This window comes from Cucurbita pepo, chromosome LG12 (assembly GCF_002806865.2).
Source record: "Cucurbita pepo subsp. pepo cultivar mu-cu-16 chromosome LG12, ASM280686v2, whole genome shotgun sequence".
Lineage (NCBI taxonomy): Eukaryota > Viridiplantae > Streptophyta > Magnoliopsida > Cucurbitales > Cucurbitaceae > Cucurbita > Cucurbita pepo.
The window spans coordinates 321,878-338,649 of NC_036649.1; the positions used below are offsets into that span (position 1 = coordinate 321,878).

At 39.0% G+C, this 16,772-nt stretch overlaps 5 protein-coding genes across 7 annotated transcripts; 1 reads left to right on the top strand and 4 right to left on the bottom strand.

Moving 5' to 3' along the window:
* Nucleotides 1–446: 446 nt before the first annotated feature.
* Nucleotides 447–3,668, bottom strand: LOC111807322 (probable purine permease 11). Of its 3 annotated transcripts, none has more exons than XM_023692990.1 (2): nucleotides 3,543–3,668; nucleotides 447–1,968 (listed from the first exon to the last, which is right to left on the bottom strand). In XM_023692990.1, the coding sequence occupies exons 1-2, from the start codon at nucleotides 3,547–3,549 to the stop codon at nucleotides 872–874; spliced, it is 1,104 nt and encodes a 367-aa protein (XP_023548758.1). In that variant the 5' UTR covers nucleotides 3,550–3,668; the 3' UTR covers nucleotides 447–871. The 3 variants fall into 3 exon arrangements, with proteins under 3 accessions (XP_023548758.1, XP_023548759.1, XP_023548761.1); XM_023692991.1 differs by lacking the exon at nucleotides 3,543–3,668 and adding an exon at nucleotides 3,380–3,495; XM_023692993.1 differs by lacking the exon at nucleotides 3,543–3,668 and adding an exon at nucleotides 2,254–2,309.
* Nucleotides 3,669–4,697: 1,029 nt separating this feature from the next.
* On the bottom strand, nucleotides 4,698–5,724 carry LOC111807448 (putative invertase inhibitor). The gene has a single exon (XM_023693180.1). The coding sequence runs from the start codon at nucleotides 5,639–5,641 to the stop codon at nucleotides 5,018–5,020; it is 624 nt and encodes a 207-aa protein (XP_023548948.1). The 5' UTR covers nucleotides 5,642–5,724; the 3' UTR covers nucleotides 4,698–5,017.
* Nucleotides 5,725–6,929: 1,205 nt separating this feature from the next.
* LOC111807711 (10 kDa chaperonin 1, chloroplastic-like) lies at nucleotides 6,930–9,750 on the bottom strand. The gene is made up of 7 exons (XM_023693554.1): nucleotides 9,502–9,750; nucleotides 9,355–9,413; nucleotides 9,160–9,210; nucleotides 8,237–8,302; nucleotides 8,077–8,124; nucleotides 7,900–7,929; nucleotides 6,930–7,134 (listed from the first exon to the last, which is right to left on the bottom strand). The coding sequence occupies exons 1-7, from the start codon at nucleotides 9,578–9,580 to the stop codon at nucleotides 7,066–7,068; spliced, it is 402 nt and encodes a 133-aa protein (XP_023549322.1). The 5' UTR covers nucleotides 9,581–9,750; the 3' UTR covers nucleotides 6,930–7,065.
* A 789-nt stretch (nucleotides 9,751–10,539) lies between these two features.
* On the top strand, nucleotides 10,540–12,181 carry LOC111807547. The gene is made up of 2 exons (XM_023693311.1): nucleotides 10,540–10,890; nucleotides 11,494–12,181. Exons 1-2 carry the CDS (start codon nucleotides 10,812–10,814, stop codon nucleotides 12,111–12,113), a joined length of 699 nt encoding a protein of 232 aa, XP_023549079.1. The 5' UTR covers nucleotides 10,540–10,811; the 3' UTR covers nucleotides 12,114–12,181.
* LOC111807545 (probable dolichyl pyrophosphate Glc1Man9GlcNAc2 alpha-1,3-glucosyltransferase) lies at nucleotides 12,158–16,562 on the bottom strand. The gene is made up of 4 exons (XM_023693310.1): nucleotides 15,798–16,562; nucleotides 14,489–14,695; nucleotides 13,346–13,583; nucleotides 12,158–12,676 (listed from the first exon to the last, which is right to left on the bottom strand). The coding sequence occupies exons 1-4, from the start codon at nucleotides 16,560–16,562 to the stop codon at nucleotides 12,273–12,275; spliced, it is 1,614 nt and encodes a 537-aa protein (XP_023549078.1). The 3' UTR covers nucleotides 12,158–12,272.
* Nucleotides 16,563–16,772: the final 210 nt, after the last annotated feature.

The following is a 16,772-nucleotide window of genomic DNA, read 5'->3' on the forward strand; positions in this document are numbered from 1 at the left end:
GGATCAAATAGTTGTCTGATGAGAATGGTCGAAGTATACATAAATTCTTCCGATTTAAGTTCATGTGGTCCTTAAGGTCTCTCGAAGCTGTCTTTAGAGCGGGCAATTCACACTATAGTAGGATCAAGTAGTTGTCCTATGAGAATGGTCGAGGTATACATAAGTTCTTCCAAACTAAATTCATGTGGTCTTTCAAGTCTCTCGAAGCTGTCTTTAGAGCAGGCGACTCGCCCTATAGTAGGATCAAATAGTTGTCTTATGAGAATGGTCGAGGTATACATAAATTCCTCCGAACTAAATTCATGTGGTACTTAAGGTCTCTCGAAGCTGTCTTTAGGGCGGTAATTCATCCCAGCTCTTAAAAACAACAACCTTAAAACAATCAAATATAGAAACAAAGAACTGTGACCTAAATAAGAATATCATTTCAGGTATCTACTCCTCAGTTGGAACAAGAAAATGTAACTCTTTTGAGATCTTATGTATTCGATTATTCAAATGGTTTCGGTCATCTCTACCGATATGTCGACATGCTATTCACTATTGCAAACTTAAAAGGCCACAAATCTATAAGTTTTCATACTGTCATGAAACTAAGTAAATCATAGGAATGCCACAGAAGAGTAAGAATTGAAGACTAACCTATTTAATTACAAAGGTTTTGTATCAAAATGAATCGTCTTTTCTAATAATAAGGTTGAGCTAAATGAATGGTATAACATACCTCTGTGTACCGAGAAGACTTCGTCTGCTGCTTCTGTCTATCAGGAATTTATTCACTATTGTTGAAAATGGAGACTTCAGATGAATCCGTCTGAAAAAAAGAGTAAGATATCATGAACTATATGTGCAGGGTGCACCAGATGGTCCATCAACAAGGGGACCTCTCGACACAGGATTCACCCGTTTCGTTTCGCCTTCTTTGTGCCTTGGATTCATCAATATAGTTTTGGTATAAATAAGTCACAAAACCCCATATGGCTAGAAGCAAAGCAATGATCTTGACACCATTCATCTTGTCATGGAAAATTACAAGAGCTGCAAGGGGTGTAACAGCTAAGGAGACAGTACTGATTGCATTGGAGAAGAGGGAGGAGACGATGAAAATCAAGCCAACGACACCGACCGAACATGTCTGCCAAGCCACGGCTGTACCTACCAAAGTTAACACGTATGAAACTCGACCCTTTCCGAAACCTGCCATTTCGTGTGGCAAACTCTTCCATTCCCCACTAGCGAAAAGAGCAACAACTGAAACAATTGTGGCAACTATGGATGTATAGATTTGCATTTCCAAGACCACGGTAAAGGTCTCCCTCTTCAAAACCTTTTGAAAGGTAAGCTGCATAAGAGAAAGCAGCAAAGAGTATAATGCTGAAGCTCCAAGGGCACAGATGAAGCCAAAGAAATATTTCGACTTAGAGACTCCAGCAGGTCGTTCTGAATCGTCGTCGACAGCTAAAAGTGCAGAAGACAAGGAAAGGATAATCACAGAGTTCGAAATTAAAATCGTGAACTTTTGAGAGTTGATGAAGTAGGAGAAAACTGCATTGAAAGCTAATTGGCTAGCACAAACAAGTGAGTAGGTGGAGGCAGAGAGGTATAAGAGCCCAGTTGAATACAGCCAGTTATCAAGAGCTATAACTGATCCAAGCGAAAAATAGATCAACAAAAGAATTAGAATGGAAGGTGGGTTAGTCGAAGTCGAAGTATCCTTGGCGGAACGGACAAGGAAGAGCGGGATAAAAAGAACTGGGAAGGCAGCGGTTTGAACAACAGTTGCCATCCATTTACTATTTCCACCCTGATCATAGTAAAATCTCCCAAGTAAAACAGCAGCAGCTTGACCCACAATGAGGAAAAAGATGTTGAGTGCCACCAAGAACCACCATTGCCAGCGTTTTAGATGGGCTAAAGGCAGTTCATCACCAGAAGTTACCCCTTTATCCAATATTGGTTGTTGGTTATCTGTGTTTGATATATGAACAAGCAGTTAGTCCAAGAAAGGAAAGAAAGTTCCAAATACGAAACTAGGTTGGTTTTTGAAATCAAATCAAAAGGATAATGGAAGAGACATTGCAAACAAAGATATTTTGGGGAGAAAGAAAAGTCCTTGAGGAACTAGTTTAAGTTTATCTAAGATATCAAAGCCTATGAAAAAGTAGCACAAAAACACAGGGCACGAGATATAGACATGAAAATGATACAACAAAGACACGATAACAGGTATATGATAAAATATAAGACACATACTGTAACAGCTCAAGCTCAAGCCCAAGCCCACCGCCAGCAGATACTGTTCTCTTTGGGCTTCCCCTCAAGGTTTTAAAACGTGTTTGTTAGGAAGTGGTTTCCACACCCTTATAAGGAATGCTTCGTTTCTTCTCCAACCGACGTAGGATCTCATGATCCACTCCCTTGGGGACCAACGTCCCTGCTGGCACACCGCCCGAGGTCTGGCTCTGATACCATTTGTAACAGCTCAAACCCACCGCTAGCAGATATTGTCCGCTTTGGTCCGTTACATATCGCCGTCAGCCTCACGGTTTTAAAATGTATCTGTTAGGGAGAGGTTTCCACATCCTTATAAATAATGTTTCGTTCCTCTCTTCAACCGATGTGGGACCTCACACATACACATGGACAAAAAAGAAATTTAAAGTCAATAAGTTTACGCACTTATCCGCTTAAAGAAAGCAAGACTTTGATGTATTCAACTCTCAAAATCTACTATTTTAATCCTACATCACCATTCATGTCTATTATTTGTGTTGGCATTGTACTTGAATTCAATTCATACAACTTTTGTCTAACACATGTTTAATGTGGCAACATGGGTCCAAGTGTCAAACTAAAGCGTTACTGCTTCATTGACTCAAAGGAGGAAGGCAGTGTCCACAACACTTCTGCACATGAAGGCAATAGGAATTCTATGAGTTTCAATCTAATGCTCTTTTTTGAGTTCAACCATCCCACGGGTGAACGGATCGAACTATCGACCTTTGGAATAGTAATTAACGTATTTATCCACTAAGTTCTGCTCGGTTTCCAAAAAGCATTTGAACCAAGTAATTTAAAAGCCACGCGAAATTCATATGAACATCACAAAGGAACAGTATAAAAAACAAAAAAACAAAAATCCAGTTGAAAATTGTTCTTCAGAGCTTCTTCGATCAAATCATTCAAATCTATTCATCAGGAATTAATAACAGAGCACTAAATGGAACAGAAAAACAAACAAATCAAACAATCAGGAACAGAAACAAGATTTCACGATCACTCCTAAGAACTCAAATCCGCAATCCCTAATAAAAACAATAAGCCATGAAAATCAAGAACTCCGCGAAAAGACCAGATATAAGAAAAGGAAAATCTCAACTCAATTCAGCCTCAGAATCATACGCAAGAAAATAAAAAGTGAAATCTAAGCTTGAGAAAATTCCACAAACTTCTCTGTTCTTGATGATTGAGGAACACCGACTTAAATCATATGTAAATAATCATTAAACTATTGAAAAAGAAATCGAAACCGAGAGAGAAACCTGTCATGCTGTAGAAATCGGAAGCTCAGCCGCTGAAAGAAGATATTCGGGAACAGAAAAGCAGACTGAAAATAAAATCTTTTTTTAAAAAGAAAAGGCGATTTTGATGTCACAGACGACTTTTTTTTATTTCTCTTTTTGCTTTTTAAGAGATTAATTTAACCTTAAAAAAATTATAAACTAAAAAAATAGAAAATTAAAGGATGGGATCAAGGGACGAAAATTTGCCACGTCTGTTTATTGAAACTTTTTCATCTATGAATTTAGCTGTAATTTTAAACGAAACTTCATTTGGTTCAAACGTTCGAACGTCATGACTATCGTAGAATTTTTAAAGTTCGAGAGTATCGTTGGGGTTTAGGGGGTCGGGTTGTGGACCTAATTTGAGTCATTTAGGTCATCCGCTCAACCAACTTGAAATTTCGGGTTCGTTGAAAAAAAAATATTATAACCCAACTGGTAACAACTCAAGCTCAACGCTACTAGATAATGTTTGTTTTTGCCCATTACCAATGACACTGTTAGCTGATATTGTCTGCTTAAGCCCATTACATATCGTTGTCAGTCTCATGGTTTTTAAAATGTATCTACTAGGGAGAGGTTTACACACCCTCATAATGACTGTTTCGTTCTTCTCTCCAACCGATGTAGAATCTCACAGTTCACTCCTGTTGGAGCCCTGCGTCCTTGCTGACACACCGCCCCGTGTGTGACTTTGATACTATTTGTAACAGCCAAAACCCACCGCTAGCAGATATTGTCTGCTTTGACTCGTTATGTATCACTGTCAACCTCACGGTTTTTAAAATACGTCTATTATGGAGAGGGTCTAGCCCTACACCAACCAATCTCTCGCACCGTTTGGTGACTGACTCTAATACCATTCATAACAGTTCAAGTTCACGACTAACAAATATTTTCTATAGCTCGTTACAAATTATAGTCAGCACGATACGTTTTAAAACCGTGAGAATGACGGTGATACGTAATGGGCTAAAATAGACAATATTTACTAGTAGTAGACTGATACATAACCTGTGGGCTATTACATAATCTGTGTACGCTCATAAAAGAAGTTCTCGAGTACGTTACGCTCATTTGAGTAATAAAAAATTTGTTTGTTGCTTTGTAAATAAATGAAAGGAACCCATGTGCTTTAGTAGTTTGGAAGTCAATTTCTTGAATTCAATGCAAATGAAGAACAAAAAATGTACAAAACAACTACAGCTCACAATCCTGTCTTTTTCCGAAGACAAGAATTGTTCATGGTACCGACAATGATTTTTATTTTTCTTAATAAAAATTTAGCTTTTATAATAATTTCGATTCATTTAATTCGAAAAAATTTGTAACTTTAGACATGAACGGATGGATAACGGGACGATTTGTTGGGTTTTGTCCACATTGTTACCTTTAAAACGTTATAGACTCAAATTTTACGATACTATATTTTAAAATGACACGACGATGTAGACTCAAGCCAGCATATTAATAATGGATAGTGCAATAGCGGACATTTCAAAGACATTATGATTCATGTTAGTCAATGGTGAAATTACCATTTTCTCCTTGAATCCATCTTCACAAGTTGAACAACCATTCATAACCGAGCTGATCATCAAGTTTGCTTCGAAGTATCGTTCGGCCTTGTAATCCTTACGTGCTTGTTTCATCATTAGGGTCGCATCAGAATAAAGCTCCAAACAATCTGCCAAACATAATTTAATCAATGGGTCGTCGAGGCCTTTGTTTTTTCGTAACTTCTTGATAAGGTGGCGTGTGGTGCTCACGTTGTGTCGAGTCAAGCGGATGGAGAGGAGGCCGAGGCAGCGGAGACTGGTGGCGCCGTGACCGAGAGATGTTAGGCAGAAGTTGAAGGAGATGTTGGGGTTTTGATCAGAGATGGTTTTGCAAGTTTTGTAGGTGAGGGAGGATTTGTTGTTGGAAGATTGAGTGATGGGAAGATTGGAGAAGAACATGAACAAGAACAATAAGGGAAGAATGGATAAAGACAGGGAAGACATGATTTTTGTTTTTGTTTTTTTCTTTTTTGTGTTTTTTGATTGCTCATTTGGTGGAACGGTTTTATAGGACATCATTGGGTTCGTTTAGCTCAACTCTACTGTAAAAAAAGTGACATTCTGAACTCGAGTTAAGTTAATCTCAACGGGTCTAAGGCATTGTTTGGACCGACGTCGTGGTTCATTAGATCAAAATTTGGGTCGAGCAAACTTATTACCGGTTTATGCATTCTACAATATGTAAGGGTTTACTTAGAGGACGGACATTTGAAAGTATGATTATAACGACTTCAATTATTCAAAATTTATTTGTTTTTAATTTTTTTTATACGAGAGACCAATTCTCGTATGACGTTTTGTACATATGAAGTCAATTTTAACCGTAAGTGTAAAATTTCATTTCATGGAAATGAACACTAAACTTATTTTTGTAGGTACGGGTTCTTGTGATCTTATTATATTCTTTTATGTAAGGTTTATTCGAACCTTTATTTACGTGTTCAATTTTGTGTCTAAATTCTACCACTTTTTATATTGAATTAAATTTTGACGATATTTTTATAATACAATTTTGAAATTGATAACTATTAATTAAAGGTAAAGTTTCATTCCAATTTAAAGTTAGAATTAATGCAACTTTGGTTATTATGGTGAACTTAAATTGTACCTTTGTCTTGAAAAAGGGTATCATCTTCATCAAATGAAGGCTATGTTTGATAGCTCATTTATGAAAGTTGTGATGGAAGAAAAAAAGTATTAGATTGTGAGATCACAAATTGGTTGGAGGGAAAAATGAACGATTTCTCTTATAAGGATGCAGAATCTCTCTAGCAGCTAATAACTATACATAACGAACTAAAGTGAATAATATCTGCTAACGATAGGTTTCGACTGTTACAAATGATATCAAAGTCAAACGTCGAACGGTGTGTCAGCGAAGACATTGACCCGCAAGGAGGTGGATTGTGAGATCCCACATTGGTTGGAGAGGAGAACAAAATATTCCTTATAAGGTTGTAAAAACCTCTCTCTTGCAAAGGCATCTTAAAACTTTGAGGCTGGCCGCCATACGTAACGGGTCAAAGCGGACAAAACCTGCTAGTAGTGGGTTTAGGCCGTTACAACCATGCATATGGGATATTGTGCACTCTCGAAAATAAAAGATTCTGACTCTCAATTCATAACTCAACAAACGGGTCAAGCTTCTCATTTCTCATTAACTTTGTGATATAAAGGTGCGTGATGGTCACATTGCTGCATACAAGCCCGATCGAGAGGAGGCCGAGGCAACAGACTTCGGTCTTGGTGGCGTAAGTCTTAGAGAGACAAGCCCAATGGTTTCTAAAAAATGTTGAATTATAGAGCATAGCAGAAAAAACAAAAGAGAGTGAAGTATTTATCAAAAGAACTGAATCAGAGAGTTCAACATAAATAATATTCAATTACATTGATAGCTAGAACAATGGAAAAAATCGTTCTGCCTACAAAAGAAAATCAGAGACCTACTCAACTACAGCCAGTAAATCACTTGCTTTGCAGAACACATGTTTTGCATCTGTGCCTAAATCCACCTGTGAAACAATACATGGAAGTGTTCAAATAAACTCAAATAGTTCATGCTTCACCTTGGATACAGAAAAGCAGCCATATAGGAAAAATTGTTCAATGTGGTCACTATAGAGTCTCGTGGCTAACGTAGGGTGATCGAGTTCGACCCTTAGATCTATAGGAATCTCTGATCTAAAACCCAAACTCGCTCAAGTGGTCTTCTCTCTTACGGATATTAGTGGTAGTTAAACCTGAAGAGGGGTTTGATTGATTTCAGCTGTGCTTTAAAGACTAGTCCCATCGGGTGGTGTGTAATTGGGCCGAGCCTAATTGTAACAACCCAAGTCCACTACTAGCAGATATTGTCCTATTTGGGCTTTTCCTTTCGGGCTAACTCTCAAGGTTTTCAAAACGCACTTGCTAGGGAGAGGTTTCCACACCCTGATAAAGAATGTTTCGTATTGAGTGGTGTGTAATTGGGTCGAACCTAATTGTAATAGCCCATGACCATCGCTAACCGATATTGTTCTCTTTGGGCTTTCCCTTTCGGGCTTACCCTCAAGGTTTTCAAAACGCATCTGCAAGGGAGAGGCTTCCACACCCTTATAAAGAATGTTTCGTTTCCCTCTTCAACCGATGTGGGATCTCACCCTAATGTAAGTGTTTCTCTATTTTGGACCCAATAGGCTTTATGATTCTATTCATGAACTGATGTTACTATGGCAACACTACTGGTTACAAATGGAAAATCATGAACTACTACGCAAATTCGAGCTAATGTAGCTTACCTCATAAGCACTTATGTCCGAGAAAAGAACCTGTAACAGAAGAAAAATTCTCCGCTTCAAAAAGGTACACAAGCAAACATTTCTTTCCGAGAAACGTTCGGATCGATTGATAGAATATTGCAGCATTCAACAATATCATTACAAAATCAATAGTCTAACAGGAAGTTGAATCCTTACCTTCTTTCCTTGCCCCAATTCCCCAGCATCAGCACCTGTAGAAAGGATCTGAAAAAGGATAGAAACTCAGCACGGGCAGGAGTAACGAAACACGAAGAGAAGAGATAAGCTTCGTTCCATTTCCCGTCTTAGCAGATTAGAAAAACGAAGTTTTGCTTACCTCTCCCAAAAGATAACGCTCAAATTTAACAGCTGACTTGGGCAATAGAACTCCTCCTGCTGATTTCTGAGACACAAAATGACTGAAGAATCAATTCCAAACTACATGCCACAATGCTGATGAAGCAACATATTTCCAGAATATAGAGTTCACAATGATTAGCATCGTCCATCATAAGAATTATATTCTTAGGTGGCGATTAAATTGGTTCACAAAAAAGCATGCTACACAAATATCTTGACAATTAAAATCGATTAACGAAATTCTAAAGTCACTACAACATATTTGGCAGGCATCTGCAAATCAATCTTGTTTCCAAAGTTCTATCCCCAAGAAGCAGTGCCTTAGCCGTACTAAGCACCATTTCTCGTAGCCTCGACATGGTACAACTAATAACATGGGCATGAATGTCAGATAGGGTTCTTGCTGCAGTGGATAGAACAGCGCCCTGCCACAGCCAATTCATTTATAGAGTAGAATAAACTCTTCTACGAAGTAAGTATTGAAATTTGAGAAGGAACTTTCTCATATTCATCATGAAAGTAGACTCCCCAACTCGTGTTTGTGGTCGGTTCCCTCGATCAATAAAGGTTCGAATGGAATATAATCGAATGTCGTTGACAGACTAAACAATCGCAGACAAAACTGTCGAGATTTGTAGTTCCTTAGCAGTGAAATGCTAATGAAGAGAATAAAAAAATCAGAGTTGAGTTATGATACAATCATACAAATAACCGTGTAAGTTCATGCTAAAGATTAGACCCTGTTTGATCGTCATTTGGTTAAATTAAGCTTATAAACACTATTTTCACTTAGATTCATTTTCAATCAAGCCTCTTAAGAACTAGAGCAAGAAATCACATAAGAACACAAAAGCAAAATGATCGAAGAACATGGAATTCATGGATGTTAAAAATTCCCACCTCAGGAAGCTCCTCGAGCCGAATGAGGACTCTATCCCCTTGTGGAACGACCTGCAAGTCACAAACAACAAAAGAAAAACCATTATTCATAAACTCAAAACAGACAATGAATCGAAAAACGAAGCCAAAATCTGCAAGGTTTCAATTGAAAACTCAGTAGAAACCCCGACAAAAGGCGATGAAACAGATGCAGACCTTGGCGGGTTCCAATTTCTTCGACACTGCACAGACTTTAAGGGACGTTCTCCGAGTACCTGACCAGTATCAATGCGAAAAAATGAAGAATGAAGAAAGAAGAAACTAAAATTGGGATAGAACTGAGGGAAGAAGAAAAGAAATTACTCTGTATTCTCCGATTCGACAAAGTGGGTACGTCGATTTTGTTTACAAAGGGCTTCACAGTCAAGAACATAGACGCCATGGATAAGGTAGTGAGCTAAACGGCGGGAATATGCTGCAGAGCTAATGTTGGAAGAGGGAAATGGAAATATTGCTAAACAAATGGATCGAGCTGATGTTATGACCAAATGATTACGAGTCTAGAATGTTCTATAAACTTCTAAACCCAAAACCCTAATTCGTCATCGAGCTCTCGGTCGATAAATCATCAATTATCGACCAATTTAATCAAATAAAAACATCAATTACCATGGTTCAACCCCTACTTCCACAAACAGTAAGAGCGGGTAATCAAATTTTCAGTCAACACGATCGCAATTTAGTAGGTAAACTATAACGCCCTCAATTTTAGAATAATATATTTTATAATCATTAGAATATCAAATTTAAATGGTATCAGAGTCAGACACCGTCAATGCGTCAGCGATGAGGCTAAACCCCAAAGGGGGAGTGGACACGAGACGGTGTGTCAGCAAGGACGCTCGACCCTGAATGAGGGATGATTAGGGGTCCCATATCAATTAGAGAGGTGAACGAGTGCCAGCGAGGTCAATGCGTCAGCAATGAGACTAAACCCCAAAGGGGGAGTGGACACGAGACGGTGTGTCAGCAAAGACGCTCGGCCCTGAATGAGGGATATGATTAGGGGTCCCATATCAATTGGAGAGGTGAACGAGTGCCAGTGAGGACGTTGGGCTCCGAAGGGGGTGGATTGTGAGATCTCACATCAGTTGGGGAGGAGTACGAAGCATTCTTTGTAAGAGTGTGAAAATCTCTCCCTAGCAGACAAGCGGACAGTCTTAAAAATTTTAAGAGGAAAGTCGAAGGAGAAAACATTGACGTGTATAAATTTCAAAAGTTGCGACTTTTCGAGAAAAAATAATATTTATAAAATTTAAAAAAAAGAAATGGATATTTTTATAATTTATCCCAAAATATTCTTGAAGGGCAATGCAGGGCTGGGTGCAGCAGGAACTGACCCATGAGTGTGCCCACTCCAATATCCCCTTTTCTCATCCAAATCCCATTCTTTAAGAACCAAAACGGCTAAATGGGGCCATCCCTTTCTTGTCCTGTCTCACATTCTCTGCAACAATTTGATCAATTTTTCCCGGAAAATCTCCCACTCCCCCTTTAAACCCTTTCCCCAATTAGGGTTTCTTTTTCTTTCCCACTTCCATTTCTCTTTCTTCTTCTCCTTTTGGCCTTTTGATCTTACTTTCGTTCTTTGTACAATCATTGTTTGTGGTATAATGAGGAACCTCTGTTCCGTTGAATGCTTCCTTCTCTGTTCTTTCCTGTTCGCCGTTCTTGTTTCCTCCAAGTATCACGGTAAGTTTCTCTGTTCTTCGACTTTCCTTTTCCATGGCTGAATCTGCATTGCGAACTGTTATGGGTTTTAATTTGGTTGAATTTATGCTACTTCTGTCTTGAGATTGATGGTTTTAGTATTGAAGAAATGTTTGTTTTTCCCACTAGTCTAATAGATTTTGACTAACCAGCCCACCGAGACCATGAGTTCAGCAGCTAGTACCAGGTCTCGTTGGGAAGTAGAACGGGTTTACTCGGTGTGAGATATCACATTGTTTGAGGGACCTTAGATTCTATCGGAGGAAAGGATCGTCAATAAAGGCGTTTTAGTGGGTTGTAGATTCTTATGATGCTATGTGAATCGCTAGAAAGATATAATGATGTCGATGAAGTATGGGATGAGAGTTGGGGGAGAATTTAACTTGAGGTAAGAGATAGCTTGATTTGATATTGATGTTCATTGATTTTGATAATGGGTATCAGAAAAGTTCATAACATCAAAGAATACAGAGAGTAATGTTGTTGTAATCATCCTTAGCAGCATCAAATGTGATGACTTCATGGGAACATTTTGTTTTGGTTGGATATGTTTATAGGTTGGTTAGTTTCTTCTTAATTCTACAGGAAACCCAGCAAATGATCTTGTTGATATCATCAACAAAAACCGAACAGCTGCGAAGCTCTCTCGCCTGAGTGACAATGCAGGTCTCGGGTGTATGGCGCTGCAATTCATCAACTTCTGCAAAGGAAACTGCAGTAGCAACAACACTGTAAATTGCAATCCATCCTCCGACAACTTCACAGAAGTTTTCGCTCCAGATTGCGGTGTCGAGCTCCCAACTTTCGACACGATAACCGGTCAAATTGTGGCTTGTCAACCTGGATATCTTGAGCCAACAGAGGCGTTCTCTCGAGCACTCGTCCCTGACAAGAAAACTCTTTCCCTGTTGAGGAACAAATCTCATACAGAGGTTGGTGTGGGGATGGTTGGGGTACATAAAGGGCCATTCTTCTGGTGTGTTTTGTTCAGTAATGGGAAGACAAACTCAACATTTGTTCTTGAAAATCATGGTTTGGGTATCAAGCAAAAGAGAGGATGCTTCAGTGGAAGTGGTGTTGAATGCAGTAGAGGTCACTCCAATGGAGCTATTTGGAACAATGTTTCATTTACTCTGTTCTTTCTTATAATTTATTGTAAGATTTGTTCTTCTTTTTCATATAGATCAATAGAAATTTTGTTCTAAAACTTATCAGAGAACATTCAAAGTTAAATTCAGACAACAAAAGCTTCATCAACAAAGCATTTTTACTCCTTTTTTTGTGTAAGAACTTGAAATGAAAAGAGTCAAAATTCTACCAATGGTCAGTGTAGAGTTCATACATGGATGACTAACTTTAGTGACTCAATTAGGAGGAGGCCTAAGAATCCATCTCAACTGCCAAATCCAAGAGTACATGACTCCAAGTGAGCAATATATAGATATGAGCATCAGTGGTACAAAAGGAAACTTACTACCTAGAATGAAAGGATGCAAAAACTGAGCCCAGATTTCAACTACTAAAAGACCGAAAAGATAAGTCTTCTCGATGAATCTAATACGGAATGGTTCTCCAGTTGAAGTCGTACTTACCTTCGTTTGTACGTGTCGTCGTTTTGTCTTTGATGTGGCTTGTTTAACTGACTCTCCTTTGTCGAATTGTGCAGAAAAGCCTAACCACATCAGACTAGAGTGCAGCAGCAATAGCAGCACTTTGATGGGGTATTCTTGTGCTTCGAAAAGAAGCGGGAACAAAGAATAGCACGACACTGCATGAACGAAGTAATGTTAGCACCCTTTAGCATGTATAGATCAGCATAATGACAAGAAGAAAGGATGGAAGATGATTTTTAACTTCTTTTCCTAAGAGATTAGAATTGAATGTAGCACGGTTAGGTAGACTAGCCACGTTTGAGTGACCAGGTCAAGGGCTGACTTGAAGCCGTGAAAAGACGAAGGGCACTGGCTTGAGGATACCCAGGCTAGATAAAAATAACATTGAAAAGGAAATGTACAAAAAGAAGGGAGGATTGATGCTGGAGGGGGAACATATAAACCTAGAGAAGGAAAATCGCAAAACCTCAAATGTCATTCCGAATCACCCACGAGTCCATTTTTGTATTATAAGGTCTCCGTGTTCAGCTTTAACTTTGTCATCACAGACGCGGATTACTAGAGAAATTATCTATGAAACATCTACCCAAGTACTACAATGATAATGAAGATCCTAACCAATAAAGAAAGGAATATGACTTAAAAGTTTAGAAAAAAAAGGCCCCGGTAACATCGTAAAGATCCTAATCAAGTATATTTAACATAAAGCCAGAGAAAGCCTCACTATCATCGTAAAGATTCGAACAGAATACTGGTATGAATACTGCATAAAGCCTGATGCTGAGGGCTACTTAAACATAATGGCATGAATAGGAAGAAAATACCTATTGATAGTAAGAAGAAATGCCTCGCGTCCTCCAAACTTTTCACTGCAACGACAGCGAGCGGAATTACAAAGTGAAGTGATGCTTTCTCATGAACATGCCACCCAAATACAAAACCACATGTGTAAGCATAGGCCACCCATCTAGTGATCATTCGTGGTAGGGGATCTTTGAAAGCTTTGATTAGGCAAGGAGACAAAGCTAGCAGCACCAGAACAAAGGTTATCAAGGGAGTGATCTGCCATGCAAGGAACTCTCACATATCAAAGTTTGAATCTCGAAGTGACTAACAGAAAAGGCGATAAATTAAAAAAGAAAAAATAATGTAACGTAATGATTGCATAGACCACAAATTACCTACCTTACGAATTATGAAAGCAAAGAAATTCTAGAACTATTGAACTAGTGAGAATGTTTCCATTCCGTCTTTATCTAAATGGAAACTGCAGGGATGATACCCTAAGTGTAACGACCCAAACCCACCACTAGCAGATATTGTCCTCTTTTGGGTTTTTCTTCCAAGATTCCCCTCAAGGTTTTAAAACGTGTCTGCTAGGGAGAGGTTTCCACACCTTGTAAGGAATGTTCATTCCCATCTCCAACCGACGTGAGATCTCACAATCCACCTCCCTTGGGTGCCAACGTCCTCGCTGGCACACGGCCCGAAGCCTGACTCTAATACCATTAGTAACAGCCCAAACCCACCTCTAGCAGATATTGTCCTCTTTGGGCTTTATCGTCAAGGCTTCCCCTCCAAGTTTTAAAACGCATCTGCTAGGGAAAGGTTTCCACACCTTATAAGGAATATTCTGTTCCCCTCTCCGACCGATATGGGATCTCACACTAAGTCTACTAAACAAGGAATGAAACAGGGCAAGAAGCAAGCAATCAAAAAACATAGCTGGTTGTAATGCTCACATGAGAGTGACTAGAAATTTTTAAGGTTTAACTACAAATACTTCCTCATCTAAGTTGATGCTAGCAAATCTTAAAAGCACATGCATGACATCCTCCTCTTTGACGATTAATGAATGTCTAAAGATCAGTCCACGACAAATTCAACGGTTTGTGCAAATGAGTTAAATACAATTCACTACTATCCCAATTATCTGCACGTAGTTTTAGTTTATCACAGAAAAGTACCTGAGGTAGGACAGAAAACGGAGATGAATCACCAACTAGACCACTAGTAAATGAAGCTGTTGGTATCTTGACACTAAATCCAAGTTTTCTGAGCAAGATAGACAGTCCTTTATCCAGTAAAATATAAAAAACCCAGAAATTTGGGGCCCAATAAGCATGGCAAAGTCCCCTGCCAAAAGGAAACATGCGTCGGATCACTTGCTGTATCTGCAAGGAAAAGAATTGGCTATTAGTAAAGCTTTTCAGGCAATTTGTGAAAATAACAAGAAGTCCCTGCTAAGAATCTGTAGCTAGAAATTTATTAAAAAAAATTAAGTAAACAAATAAATAAAACAGAACGGGGTGCAGTCAATACTATTGATTAGTTTCCTGAAGAGAAACTATCCATTAGATTTGCGATAGAAGGAAGTGGGATAACACGGGTTCTTTCGGTAAACCATGTCCCACTAGACTTTCTAGCTTAACCCTTTTGTTACCTATAAACTCAACCCCATGGATCTATTCTAGCTTCACCCTTTCGTTACTTATAAACTCAACCCGATGGATCTATTCTATTAGCGGTTATAGTAACTGTAAGGATGGAAGATGACTCGTTCAGTTGTTGATTAAAGTGAGCCCGAGGAGGTAAGTTGTACAACGTGCATAAAATTTGCGGGGGTGCAGTCTCAAAAGAGAGGTGAATCTCGACCAATAAGCTTAAGGTTATAATATAGTTCAAAGTTTTCCTTCATTTCTGGGTTTGGAAATTAGCACAAAACCCAACAAATGACAGTCGATATCAACGAAAAGAGGGAATCTCATTCTAGGAGCATGAACACAAAACCTCTAATACCATGTGAAATCACCCCTACACTAAACCTACAAAACTAAAGGTATGGCATATTTTCAATATATTCTTCAAAAAGGGCCTCTAATATATTCTTCCTTGATACTCTTCCCACCAGATTTCTATTCTCAACAGTCCTCTTACCCCCCTTTCAGGCTAGCATATGCTTAACTGATGGTAGATGCAAGTGGCAATTAAGGTCCTATCTAAACTCAATGCATTGAAGAAGATAGAATACAGCAAGAAGTTTCAATGTGCTCATATTCATGCTGTTAAAGTTTACATATAACCAAATTGATCGCCTGTACACTACATTTTCCTGCCACAAACAAACTTTCAAATGGGAGTATCGAATACAGCTGAAGAACAAAGGTACTCATATTCATGCTGATAAAGTTGACATATAACCAAATTGGTGTTCTATGAACATTAATGATTTGTCTGCTACAAACAAAACTTTGAGCTCAAACATAGATTTTATACCTGACCATGATAGATAAACGGTCCATAAGCAGCAGCAAAAACAGCCACAACAACAGATCCCATAATTGTAAGCCGCCCAAAACCTCTTACAAATCCTCCCCGACAATAATGCCTTAACAAATAAACGAAGTAAACAGGTGCAGCAACAGCAAACAAATGCTTGAAGCACAACAAGACTGCAAAAGCAAACCCACCCATCAAATCCCTCCCTTCCTCCAAATACGAAAGAGAAATCAGAAGCATCCCAAGAAGAAACCCATTATACTGAAAATGCAAATGATCCACAATCACGAGCGCAGGGGACCAAACAACCAAAACCCAGACTAATTTCCGCTTAATTGGATCCAAACTCCTCGTCAATCTAAAAATCCCATAAACAAGACACAGATCGGAGACAATAACTGTAATTCTTTGGAAGTATATGACAGTATTGCTGCTATAATCTAAACCCTTTTGAAGATCCACAATTTGGGGATCGACAATATTAGCGAAAATCGAAAGGAAGCGTTCGAAATATGCAAAAAATGGAGGGTAATCAAGAGTCCATTGACTGGTCTCGTCGAAGTACCATTGAGAAAGAGGGAGAGAGTGGGTCAAAGCGAGCCAATGGCGATGGACCTCAAAGTCTGTGCTGCGGTAAGATGGAATCAGAAGGAACTTGATGCAGGCAGCTATAGCAAAGAACCACAAGAGCTCGAGCACAGGCTTTCTAGGTTTTGGGCCGTTGCTAACGTCTCCCTGTTGCCGACGCCGGTAATCCTCCATGGCGCAGGTCAAGAACCGGAGTCGAACCGACGGCGCGGCGTCGACTATTGGGTTCGTTGGGTTAGCTTGGCGGCGACTATTTGGTTCGTCAAAACTGTCCTCGGATCAGTCTCCGCGCCTTTTTTACGGAAACGAAGAGAATATTTTTTTTTTTTAATATTAAAGTAATAAAAAAAGGTTAAATTATACATTTTAAAGACTATCCGATTT

Coding starts and splice junctions, on each gene's coding strand:
- LOC111807448 (XM_023693180.1), bottom strand. CDS start 5,641: ATGATGTCCTATAAAACCGTTCCACCAAATGAGCAATCAAAAAACACA.
- LOC111807711 (XM_023693554.1), bottom strand. CDS start 9,580: ATGGCGTCTATGTTCTTGACTGTGAAGCCCTTTGTAAACAAAATCGAC. Junction 9,211..9,354: donor AGAAATTGGAACCCGCCAAG/GTCTGCATCTGT, acceptor TGTGACTTGCAG/GTCGTTCCACAAGGGGATAG. Junction 8,303..9,159: donor GGCTCGAGGAGCTTCCTGAG/GTGGGAATTTTT, acceptor TTTGTGTCTCAG/AAATCAGCAGGAGGAGTTCT.
- LOC111807547 (XM_023693311.1), top strand. CDS start 10,812: ATGAGGAACCTCTGTTCCGTTGAATGCTTCCTTCTCTGTTCTTTCCTG. Junction 10,891..11,493: donor TGTTTCCTCCAAGTATCACG/GTAAGTTTCTCT, acceptor TTAATTCTACAG/GAAACCCAGCAAATGATCTT.
- LOC111807545 (XM_023693310.1), bottom strand. CDS start 16,562: ATGGAGGATTACCGGCGTCGGCAACAGGGAGACGTTAGCAACGGCCCA. Junction 14,696..15,797: donor CGTTTATCTATCATGGTCAG/GTATAAAATCTA, acceptor TTTTCCTTGCAG/ATACAGCAAGTGATCCGACG. Junction 13,584..14,488: donor CGTTTTCTGTCCTACCTCAG/GTACTTTTCTGT, acceptor CTTGCATGGCAG/ATCACTCCCTTGATAACCTT.